This window comes from Morchella importuna (genome assembly GCF_003444635.1).
Source record: "Morchella importuna strain M04M26 chromosome Unknown Morimp01GS030, whole genome shotgun sequence".
In the NCBI taxonomy this organism is placed as follows: Eukaryota; Fungi; Ascomycota; class Pezizomycetes; order Pezizales; family Morchellaceae; genus Morchella; species Morchella importuna.
Window position 1 is genome coordinate 276722 of NW_025763427.1, and position 13144 is coordinate 289865.

General features: G+C 44.7%; 1 protein-coding gene across 1 annotated transcript; it reads left to right on the forward strand.

The window, feature by feature from the left end:
• Positions 1 to 8623: 8623 nt before the first annotated feature.
• LAJ45_08539 (uncharacterized protein) lies at positions 8624 to 12447 on the forward strand (the record flags this gene model as incomplete). The annotated part of the gene is made up of 6 exons (XM_046118089.1): positions 8624 to 9205; positions 9275 to 9536; positions 9609 to 9791; positions 9844 to 10992; positions 11049 to 11901; positions 11967 to 12447. The coding sequence occupies 6 exons, from the start codon at positions 8624 to 8626 to the stop codon at positions 12445 to 12447; spliced, it is 3510 nt and encodes a 1169-aa protein (XP_045968687.1).
• Between the last annotated feature and the right edge of the window lie 697 nt (positions 12448 to 13144).

The following is a 13144-nucleotide window of genomic DNA, read 5'->3' on the forward strand; positions in this document are numbered from 1 at the left end:
TCTGGAGGTGCTTGTAGGCAGGTGCTGCGCTGGTGAGAGTGGAGGCGTGAGGAGGTTGTTACAGTGTGGTAGTAGTTGTCGCAGGAGTTAATACCTAGTTGGCCTGAACGGAAGAAGCCGTGGGGGGGGGGGGGAGCTACAGGGTACTCGATTGTGGTAGAGAGTTCCTGCCTTCTTGCCTAACCTGATATTAGGATATATATGCGGACATATGTGCTAGTGAAGATCCCCTAGGGATTTTTGAATTCTGCCCATTGGTCAAAAGGCTCCTGTCGCTCATCCAAAATCACTCGTCGAACCAACCAGTAGGCGCGCGTTCCTGCATATCTTCTTTCCTTTTTTTCTCCCTCATCTTTGTGCGTGATCAGCTTACTACATTTATCACACAAGTGCGCACTGCAGATGATGGACCACGGCCAGGTCAGCGATAGGCTCGAGTTCAACCATCACAGAAAATATTCCTGATGGCGGTGTTCATTAAGCTGGAAAAGCAAAAGCGCGAAACGAAACAAAATATCTCAAGGTAGATTCGCACTGATATCTCGAACAACTTGTTGTATTACCACTTAATGATAAAGAGACACAAGGAGGCTCCGAAGAGATACACTCTTTATAACCCACGTGAAATGTAAATCCCTTGTCCTCGGAAATACAATCATGAAAATCGAGCGACATATGTATGTAAGAATCATTGTCAACATTCCCAAATCAACCGAAAGGATAAACCTCTCTCTTTCGAAAAAGTAAAGTTATTATAGTGCGTCTGCGAAAGCAATATAACATCTTATTCTAAACAGTAGCATCGATTCATGTATCCTCACTTGGAGACTCGAGCCTGACAAGACATATTGGGAGAAATGATAGAGCAGGCACATGCACATTAGGCTATGTTCTCCCATGGAATCATTGCTGGCCTGTTTATATGCCGAATTGACGCTCCTTTTGACGAGCCTAAAAAAGAGAAAACCTGAATAAGTTTAAACCGTTTATCTTATATATTGGACAACCTATATATCCCGTCTTCTGATAACTGTAGTTTAAGTTTTGCACGGGGACCCTCACTAGACAATAGTATATATTAGACCATGATGATTTCCAAGGGGTGCTGTTTGTTTTAATTATCATTGAGCTTGCAGTAAACGTCATTTTTCTTGCTCCAGCTAGATATAGGATATAGAATGAAAGATCGGCTCCCTATTCCTATAATACGAATCTCCCTTGAGGCTTTAATGTTATCTGCGGATCCGTGGGTAACGCTCAATATGAGTTTCAATCACCAACCGCAAACTCCACGGACCGCGGCGTACCGGATAGTTTCTGGGAAGTAGGTGCTCAGTTGAAAAATAAATGAGCTTAGTAACAATCCGAGATATACTTCCATCTACTAGCCCAAGAGTCCAACTGTACCGATATCATCTCCAGAGGTGTAACCTATGTTGCGCTTAGTTAAATTATCCATGAAAAGATGTTGAAGAGTGGAACAAGACAAGCAGAGAAGAATACACTTCGGGGCTGGGCATGGTATATATAAAGATAGCGAAGCGATAATAATAATTTCGGCCGACAACGACAAGGGGGCAGACTACGGGCTCCCGGTTAGTGAGTTGATGCAAGGCAATAAATTCAAGCTAGATAGAGGACTACTGAGGGGTGACGAGGGCTATTATGCTATACGTAGGTGCTACGAAGGAAAGAAGATACTTGGGCCTAGAAAGAAAGGGGGACAAAGGGAAACCGCTTAAATTGTTTTTTAGTTACTTTTATATTTTTGTAAGTGGTGGTGGATGCAGTAGGGTAGTTCTGGGGATATTGCCATAACTGTAAGGTTGCATGCAATTAATGAATTAAACAAAAAAAAATTTATCCATGGAGTACTATGAACCCGAGTGATGCTCTATGATCCGCACACTATATCCAATACGCCCCGGCCACATGTCGCGAGGACGTAAGTTCCTGCTGCAAGCCTGAAGTCTCGCTCTGGATAGTGCCCTTCCCTTAAAATGATGTTTCTTATCCGCGCCATCTATCGAGAGTGCTTTTTATCTCTTCACCTACTCCCTCTAATTTGTTGCGTGTTTGTGGGTGCCTTTCTTCGTTTCGACTGGAAATAGTATAGCAGATAATAGGTAGATGGTCAAATCGTTAATACACTTGATATCTGTGTTTATATCCTTCTCACCGGCGGTATTTTGTCCCCATAGGCGGCGAGTTCATTTCTTAGAAAGCAGCGGTTTATAACTAAGCAGCTACGAGCCTAAGGATTAAGTCAAGCCTAAAAGTAAAAGGCTGAATTGGCACGACTGTTAGCGAGTTGGCGGTTGCTGACAATATCTCGAATAGGAAAATTTAGTTTTGTTTCTTGGTCATGTAGTATCACTCGTTTATTCATTTTCTTCAAAGGTTGTTGTTGCTGCTGCTGTTAATCGGTTTGCTGCGTCTTTCCGGGGATCCTTTTTACAAATAGAACATGGGAGTTACCATTTGACCAGCCATGGCTCCTAGATAGTAATTCTCTCAACTGGGTGAGGTACCTTCCGAACTCGTCTTTATGGCTGGGGCGGATCAGAACTACATGTAGGCAGCAGTTAAACTTTAGTGGGCTTCTGGAAGATGCAAGGGAGGCGGTGATACTCACGTGTCGTAGTATAGGGACCGCCAAAGTTTAAGACCGGTATATAGAAAGCTATATACCTCGTGGCGCCTCTGTCTTAGGGAGTGTATGTAGCGTCCTGCTCAAGCTTAAGTAGTGATACCCCCGAGCTTCTCCAATCATCAAATACCTAGAAACGTGAAGATAAGAACTAGTCACTCCTAGAGTCTGTTTCAGAAATGGGGAATGACTTGCGCCGTTGGGCTTAATGGACGAAGCAAAGCCACCAAGCTGGAACTAGGTGTACACGCATGTAAGAAATATATGTACCAGGTATGTGTACATGTAGTTCCGGGTGAGAAAATCGTCGCCGTCAGCATCCATCCTTAACCACTTCCCGTCCCCTCTACACAAAAACCCCAATCTCAGTCTCCGTAGTTATCAAGCTCCCTTTACTATCCTAACTATAATGATTTCATCCCTGATGTACTTCTGGTCGATAGCTCCCTATGCTTTAGGGTATTACTTAAACCCCTCTACAAAGCACCAAATATAGTCAGGAGATAAATTTTAGTTGAGGACTAGATGCGATCCTTTACCAATGTCAACGGCATCCTGAACTATGTTATATCTGTGGCTACATGTAGTACTTATGTGTAGGTGTTACTTATTCAGAGAATCCTTACGAGAATATGAGTGTCTACAACCAAACGTGCGTACTATCCCGATCCAACCACTTCCTACGATGAATTCTTATAGAAACAAGCAGCTTTAGTAGCTTAAAGAATAAAGTGAAGCCCCGTGATTGAGTCACGCAATATCACTCGTTTTTATTGGCACGGTATTTCGGCACCCCGGCAGCAGTGCTTCCGGGGGTGCTAGTCAACCCTCTGAGAACACTGGAGTCTTTGGGAGACAAGGTTATTGTTAACGTTAACACTCCTTGAAGTCTTCAGGCTACTGGTTAGGGGGATTCAGGATCTCATGGTTCTTGAGCGATGCGACAAAGCATGTGTTACCGATAAAAGACACCAAAAGCGATCAAGTAAAATGTACTAGGTATCTCAACAGATTCATACATGCACCGGCTGTCGAAATTGCCGGTGAAGCTTCTGGTCCAAGCGGCGCGGCGTATATACATGTATGTACTGCATACACTAGCTTATAAATTGTCGCTCACGAAAAATTTATGGTACGATTTGTAACTCATACATAATCCTTCCTGCCGCGCGTTAGTGTTTTTTCTTCTTTCTTATCCACTGCCCATTTCTTCCAGAAATTCTTTAATCGAAACCCCTGGCTTACGCAGCTTTTTGGAAGACACAACTGTTCGGTAGATCCGCGGGCCCTGATTTAATCCCAAGAAGCAGCGACTCGGAATAATCATCACAAGCAGTGGATAACTCCGTTCGGGGCGAGCCCGGGTCTGATATATTATCTTCTATCTTTCTCCTATCCAGGGGACGTCTACGGTCTATACAGGCAACACAAATATTTTGCTGTAGGAACAATATATATTTACATGGTATTAGGGATATTTAGTGACTTGTCGTTGAGTGCGCGCAGCACGAAAAGATACGGAATTACATACAGATAGCGTATCAGGATTGTTCCCACCCCCATCATTCCAGCTATCCTTGAAAATTTCATGATGGTTTTTTTTTATCTGACTTGGTTACTGATCAGAATTAGATAAAAACACCAGTTACAGATCACAAACTGAAAAAAAAAAAACTTAGAGCGACAGCCATCAACCAGACATGCCGCATACAGCGAGTAAGACGTGCATATCATGCGGCCAAGGTCTTTACCAAGGTGTTGTCAAAATGCTGCGTAAATAATGGTTTCCCTCCCCTTATTTCTCATGTTAATACTACCACGAGTGATAGAACATGACGGATTGTGTTGTTACGCGTAGTACCTTACCTATGAGTTTAAACAGGCCATACGGATAACTTTCTGGGACTTTGGGACTACACGATAAGTCCATAGTTTATATGGTACATTGATTTGAAAACCAGGTCAAGAGGTTTAATGAGATCCGTTAAAATAACGCAATTACCAGATATGAACAGATGGACAACCATCGGAAATACATACTTGCCAAAATATAGTATTCTAGAAGCCGATAAAAGATAATTAACGAAATATACTAAGATAGTTTTTCGCTATAATGATATCAACAATGATGCATCTGAATAAAAAGCATGTGGGACCATCACGCATTGTACCCTGTTCAAAATTTGGTTTCAGATCGAGTGATATGTATTTCGTTTGGTGTTAATGCCCAGCGGATAGATTCAAGATTGACAGAAATCGGCTATATCAAGGTGCTTGCATGATGTTGTCGCCCCCGAAACGAATTTTTTTTCTGGGGAAAGATCAATGCGGCACCCCCGCGAACTCAAGCGAGATGGATGTCCCAAGAAAAATTTGTCCAAGGGTCATGCTTTATCTTTTTTGGCGGCGTACATACATGAAGGAGCGAAGCCTTGTGTTGTGCCCTACAGCCCTGTGCCCCCCCTTCCAAAGCATGCAGCGAAATCCTTGGGCGGGAGTCCTGTGGGGTTTTCTTTTCTCACCGGGGGGAGTAGGACAGCGGCGTGAAATCATCTTGGCTGCTTGTTGATCTGTCGTCTGCACTTACCCAAAAATCTTCTTACGATTGGTACTGGATGTCTGAAATCGCGATGTATGAAGTAGAATTCATCATAGGCCTGACTTAGTTGGGTTTATTAACAGTTAACTAGGGTGTGGACCTACACCTCACCCGGCCTTGGCGCAGAAGTTACCAAGTAGGATATGATCTTCATCTACTGGAACTATTTTTTGAAGCTCGGCGAGGATTTGTGGGGTATGTAATATATTTTGAATTGAGGGGTGGTCTTACTCCCGATGGCCGGAGGAAAATTGAAATATTTAATTGTGATTTAGTTACTGGCGCCTGATCATGAACTTAGAGCGGTATTCGACTCTGATAGAGTTCACGATCTTTTTACGCAAACTACAACCTTAGAAGAAATATACCTTGTTTGTCGAAAGCTCTGAGCGGGGTACCCATCCTAACTACATGTATAGTTGGATTGTCATGTCAATACCCGCTGGTACACCTCCCTCAAAAGTTTGACACTACACGAAACCAATACCGATGATGCTATGGAGTTGTCTTAGGTGACGTCGGAGAGGGAATTGAGCTTGCGGCCACGGGCTTTGTCCTCAAATTGACAAGTAAGTGAGCATCATTGCAGCGAAGTGAGAACTAAGCACCTGTAGAAAATATGCCTCAGTGAAGGGACCTCCCAATACGGCAAAGCTTGTTTAATTACATCAAACAAAAGCAGTTCAGTAGGAGCAAAGATATCTAGTTTATGGATAAAGAACTGGACCCGAGATAAGATAAGTGCACAGATACATACAGTAGCATGAGTACATGTAGGTACATGATACACGATTCACACTCAATCACGTGCCAAATTGTTGGGAGAGAAGGCGCATAACTTATGTAGGTCACAGTAGGTGCTCTACCGACTCTAGGTACATGTAAGATGTAAGTATGTGCCTATTAGCTTTGTCGAAGGCAAGGCGGCCGATCTGTTGAACATGTACTTACCACTGGGTAGATTACTTACCTGCGTCGGGAGGTAACCTATCACCGCAAGCTACCAGGATTCATAGGATAGTGCTAACCGATTTTCAGCGCTACCTAAGACTTGAATATCGTTTTTGGCTGATCTCGGCTCTTGGTCGAGTAGTTTACTCTACTCTCCAGCTATGTATCAGTCCAAGTTTAAACACAGAATTTCGGGAACAACACAGAATTTCGGGGCCAACGACAGAAAAAAAAGGAGTTCTGCTACTTTTCAAGCCTTGAGCCTGATGTAGCTCGAGTGTGTACATACATCCAGTACATACGGGTGTCACACTGTATTCACTGCAGCTGGGTAAAAATTAGTATACTTCCATGTGAGAAGAAAAAAAATTTAATGATACACACGATACATTTGATACATTGTATGACGGATTTGAAGATCATGCGAGAGAAGTAGAATAGAGGGGAGTAGGGTACCGGGATGGAGGACGGGGTTCACAATTAATTGGGATACATACAGACAGGCCTCGGAGTGGAAGGTTCTGGAGTATCGAATCATATGCGGGACCTAGGGAATTTTACCGGCCGGTAGATAGGTGAAGATACCCAATGTGGATCAGGTATTTGTGGACGGCCTATTTTTCACGAGACATGTTCCTTCTGTTGCCACTCCTAGGATTCAGCGTAGGTACAGGTATGTACATCATGAGAGAAATTTTATATTGCAGTTGAGACTGTGCGTTCACCTACGTACAGCAGGAAAACGTCGTCGTAAACGTGCCAGAGCACCTCACTGGGAAATGTGGTACCTATCCATTCCCTGCCCTTTTCTTGGAAAGTACGCCAGAGACTTCAGGTTTATCATATCAGCCAAAAATATAAAAAACAAAATATCTAAATGAACAATCATGCCGAGTGCCTAGCTAGCTGCAGCAGTAGTGTCCGTGGAGTGTTCGCGTGTGAAAGAAACTCTCGGGCAAGGCGGTGAGAACGAGGAAAGCCTAGACGGTGATACCTTGCCGACATACATACTTCTCACGCATACATCCGACGAGCAAGAACGGGGCCGAAAGAAGTTTGATGTAGGCCGACTATTGGCGGGGGAAGGGAATATATGTACTTACTTTACTGTACCTACGAGAGAAGAACAGCAGATGTGCACATCCGAGCACATACAGTTCCATGTAACTAGGAGTAGAGTATGTATTAGGAGGAGGAGGTCTTACGGTCTCACAAGCAAAAAGTTCTCCGACCAAACATAATGTTCTGCTGGGATTCCTGTGACTGTCATTGCCAGTGATGGAGATGAGCATGGGTGATGATGAACGCCAGCACAACCAGTTTCTGCTTGAGGGGGGGCCCCTTAACGTGCCTGCATATATGATATGCGCCAGTTCAGCTAAAAGCCTATCGATGAGGTCCCAGAGTTAGAGGTTCGGGGTAAGAAAGTTGTTCCTGTCTGCGGGAACCACATAGGAACAAAACAAAATAAGTCCCGATCAAGTTGTGACGCGTAACTGCTGTTTAGATGAGATTTGGTTCCTGGCATCATCACGTTTCTGTTTTTTCCCCCACAGCCGCCCTCTATGATGAAACTAGGCTTTCTCTGGCTAAGAGCAATCTTGAGGGGCTTGATTCCGAGCTTGTGGTGTGTGGTCCAGCTGCTTCTGCACAGCCGAGCCCGCCTTACTGACTTTTGAAGCCGTTAGGCCGCTCAGGGTGTGCAGTTAGCGGCCCTGACACCCTGAGAGGCACTCAAACTCGAACAAGGAGAATGAGTGATGGGAACCTTATGGGTGAGTTATGCATTCTTGAGGGAGGTTACACTGCAAGGGAAAAAAAAAAACCTGTTACTGTTTCCCTCAAGTCAAGCATAAGCGACACCTGTTTTTGGTTGGATGTTTTTTCTCTGGGCACGGCGCATTGTTGGTTGGCGGGCTGGCACTGGGCGGTGGTGCAATATTAGGCATGTACATAGTAAGTAGGTGGTGGTGGTGGTGCTGATACTGGGGGTGCGTGAGAAGGGAGCACATCTTCGGCGCTGAAAGGAAGGCGACTCGTTTTGAAACCCCATACGTAACTACCGTATTTCTCACCATTGCTGTAACCTGTCGCTTGGAAGGATTTGTTCGGCCTCTGCCATAGTGTCTCCGAAGCGGTCGCCTCTCGTCTTTCTTCTTGCTAGTCGTGCCCCCCACCAATACGCTAGCGGCCCTTACCACACACCATCACTACCTTGGGTGTTTACCCAACCTCCATCGTCTACAACCATCATTCTCACTTCATTCTATCACTACAACACACCACGGCCGGTATCACGTTCCTTTCTAAAACAACTGACTACAGGACATCGAGAAGAATAAGGAAGAAGAAGACACTCACGCACAGAGGCTGGCCTGCAGTGCCCGAGCTTCGTATACCGTGAACTTGCAACCGACCTCAAAATGTCTGGCTCAGTAGGCGCCCTTTTCTGGGTGTTTTTGGTTATCTCAGCTCTTGTTGTGGCATCTGAAAGACTTCCCCCTTCAGAGATTAGGAACATAAACCAGCGACAATCGGAACCAGAGCTATCGCGTATTGTTTCCCCAGGGGCTCCAAAACAGAACATCAACGATAGCGAGAAATCCTCTAACAACTTTAACGACCTTACATCCTCGCTTAGTGCCGCCAGGGCACTAGCAACTTATTCTCCAGAAGCTACAAACGGAATTCATCAATCTGGGCTTGGAAGGGTTGGAAGTGGAGGAGGGGTAGCTCTTCAGAGGGAAAGATACATTCATGATTGGGAAGTTGAGGACTATGTGTTGTTATCCACGGTCGATGGGAGTCTCTATGCCACCGATAGGAAGACAGGGATGAAAAGATGGGATATTTCGTCGAATTATCCAGCAGTGCAAATTACTGCTCACCGGGCCAATATCTCGCACCCAGTACGAGATTGGATTCCAGACGATAATGTTGTTTGGATTGTAGAGCCAGTCAACGGGGGCCAATTGTATTATTATTCCCCAGATAGTGGGTTGAAGGTAGGTTTTTAATAAACAAGGGCTTCCTTGTTCTGTTCATAAAACAAAGCTTACCAATGCGTCTTTCAGAAATTCGGTATTTCTGTCAAGGGAATCGTCGATAACACACCTTTTTCTGCAGAAGGTAGTGATAAAGTTTATAACGGCGACAAAAAGACGACCACATTGTCTATTGATGCCCGCGCTGGAAAAGTTCAAAGAGTGTTTAGTTCCAATGGCCCGGTGAACATAATGCATAATGAAAAGTGTAAACCGAAAAAAGGACTTGAGGTTGAAGATTTGGACGATGAATGCGACTCCACTGAAAAGATCATCTTGATCGGAAGAACTGGTATGGTATTTGTGGTTGCTTTCTAAGCAACGTGCGCCTTTGGTGGTTTCTATTTGCTGATAATTTCCATAGAGTACACTGTCACTATCAGCAATGTCAATACTGGAGAGCTGCTTTGGACCATCAGATATACTGAATGGGGCCCTAACAATAGTGATCGGGATTTGGCTGAACAGCACCATCAGCCCATGGATAACCGCTATATCTATAGTAACTACTATGGTAGAATCTATGGCTTCGAGGGAGACCCAACAGGTATGTCTTTGCTATTTAATCTTTTAGGAATTACGGCCTAAAAATTCATTAGGTGTCACGAGCGAACGACGTCCAAGGTATCAGCAAGATCTGATGTCACCTGTCACTAGAATCTTCGATGTTGTCAAGTCCGCGTCGTCGTCGTCAGACACGGAGACTTCAACCTTTGTGGTTCTTCCCCAGCCAATTGTGCATGCAAAAGATGTTCCCCGTGATGACAAAATGACTTTTGTCGGCCTCGGGAAAGGTGGTCATTTTGCCTTGTCTGAGCTTAGTTACCCGTATGTAACGCATGGAGCCGATAAAGCAGGATGTTACAGCAAGGGTATCGACTGGCCATACTTGGATCACAATGAACGTCTAAAGTCCCTAGTTGGAATTCACTCAGCCCAGTTCGTATATCCAGACTCGCACCCCCACCCCGCATCGCTACCGGCTCGTTCCCAGAATGAGGACGAAAGACCAGTTCAATCTAGAAGCACCTCCCCACCATTGCCCTCATCACCTTCATTGGGAGGCAGCAAGCTACTTGGATTAGCTGTCAGCAATCCCGTAGATCTCAGCATCGTGGTTTTGCTTTTCTCTTTGGCGCTTTATGTTCTTCGTGGCGGTTCAAGAAAGGGGAAGTATAAGTTCCCAAGCGAGGGTCGTGAATTCCAACAATCCCAGTCTCAACAGGACGCCGTAAAAGAAATTGTCATCCCGGGGGTCGGCTTAGAAAAACCAGAGGAAGTCATTAAACCAGAACCAACCGTGGAGGTAGAGCAACCAAGGCAACTGGAACCGAAAGAACCCAACCCAGCACCGCCATTGGTTGAGGGAGCAACTATAATTGCTGAGGCACGGGTTCCAGAGGATGAGCCCACTATTGTCGCGGATGATGCCAAATCTCGTGAGGTGAGGTTTGATCCTAAGCCGCAGGAGATCAGGGATGAAGAAGAGACAGTTGCGCCTGCTCCACCGGTTACGCCGAAAAAGAAGAAGGCCCATAGAGGTCAACGAGGGGGGGCGAGACGACGTAAGGGAAACAGTAATTCCGAGAAGGAGGAGGATAGGATCGATAAGATTGTAAATGACGCCAAGAAGGTTGAGCAAGAGATTACTTTACAGCCAGATATGACGGATGGGTCATCTATGAACGAGGTCGAAACATCAAAAGTCGTGATAAATGGCCTTGAGGTTTACGAGGACGAAATCTTGGGTAGGTTTATCATACTAGAACGTTCAACATGGGAGAACCTGCTAATTAAATTCAAGGGAGGGGGAGCCAAGGGACAACCGTCTGTAGAGGGAAATTTGAAAATAGAGACGTTGCAGTCAAGAGGATGTTGAATGATTTTGTCGAGATTGCTGAGCATGAGGTTAAACTCCTGCAGGCCAGCGATGACCACCCCAACGTCATAAGATACCACTGCAAGCAGAAAGGGGGCAAATTCCTCTACATTGCGCTAGAACTCTGCCAAGCCTCTCTTAACGACTTTATGTTGGATCCGGTAAGGTTTCAGGAGCTCAGTTCTTCCCTGGATGCCACAGAAGTACTCCACCAGATCGCTGCGGGTGTGCACCATCTACACTCGCTGAAGATTGTACACCGAGACCTTAAACCACAAAACATCCTGGTTAGCTTTCCCAAGGCGCCACGGAACGGGGGCCGGGGAGCCGCCAAAAAGCCACGACTACTTATTTCCGATTTTGGTCTTTGCAAAACTCTTGACGATAACCAAAGTTCATTCAAGCTAACAACACATGCTTCTCCTGGAACATGTGGATGGAGAGCACCTGAATTGTTGACAATGGATGATGAAAGACGTCGGCCTTTTTCGTCGCCTGGGAATACGGAGAGCTCCGGGTCAGCCTCGTCTGAGACCGTAATCTTTGAGGTTAACAACACTCAGCGCAGAGCGACGAGGGCCATCGACATCTTTTCAATGGGCTGTGTATTCTATTTCATCTTGACGCAGGGAGAACATCCCTTCGGAGATAGATGGCACAGAGAGTTGAATATCATTAGCAACAAGAGTGATCTAAGCAGATTGAGCATTCTGGGAGGCGCAGGATATGAGGCAAGAGATTTGATCAGTAGTATGATCGATCACAATCCAAAGAAAAGGTATATTTGACATCCAATGAATGGTCATAATGAAATTTTTCTAAAGCTAACAATATTTTATTTAGACCCGATGCTACTAAAGTTATGATCCATCCCTTCTTCTGGTCAGCAGAGAAGCGTTTGAGCTTTCTTCTAGACGTATCAGACCGGTTTGAAATAGAGAAAGATAAGGAGAAGGACCCAAATTACAAGTCAGAGTGGATCCCATATATCGAAAGAAGCGGTAACAGAGTTACTGGGGGTGATTGGTTGAAACGCCTTGATCGTGGTTTTCTCGAAGAATTGGTAGTCAACAAGCGAAGAGGCTATGAGGGCGGGAAGGTTCTGGACCTGTTGAGAGCGATTCGGAACAAAAAGCACCACTACCAAGACATGAAGCCCGCAGCAAAAGCTTCTGTCGGCGCCTTACCTGGTCAATATCTTCTTTACTTCACGGGAAGATTTCCAGACCTCTTGCTACACGCGTACCACGTGATTCGAGAGACTGGGTTTTCCGAGGAACCGATGTTCCACTCATACTTCACCACCGCTGTGTCGACCTTATAGCTTTAATGTCTTGGGAATTTTCTAAACTTGCATATATACTTTGGGCATAATCTTTATTTCTGGTGTTGGGTGAGCGTTTGCTATATTTATTGATTTGCATGGGCCTGAGAGCTTTCTTGGTCTTTTTTCTTCTTGTTTATGAATTTATTCCTTTTGTTTCCTCCTCTCCTTTCCTTGCTATACTTTATGATTTGGGTTCGAAGAGGCTTTCCCCTCACCTAAATTTCGACGAAAACTAAAAAGTACCCGCTCGTTAGGCTTTTGGATACCAGTTTTGCTTTGTTATTATTTTATACTGGTTGGGTTTATGTTTTGGGGAACAGTTGGCTGGTTTGGGATGGGATTGGGGGTTCTTTTTCTCTTTTTTTATATATATTGGGCTTGAGCATGCTGTTCTTCTCAATTTCATGTTTATTTACGATGGTCACGACTTTTTTTGTCTTTCACTCGTTTTAGTTAGGAAAGGGGCGTTTTCTTTTTTTTTTTTTTTGTTGCTCCTTTTCTTTCTTTTGTTAAAATTTCAGTTTTTATCCCTTCCCTACAGCTCCCTGTGGGCTTAAGGTTATATAACCACTATCTCATGATCAATTCACAGATGTTGATCGAGGCTCCAGTTACTGTGTTTTATTTGGTAAGCGAAGAAAGATGTAAGATTATATCCTCACCTACTCGCTTTATTATACCACATGTACTAGTT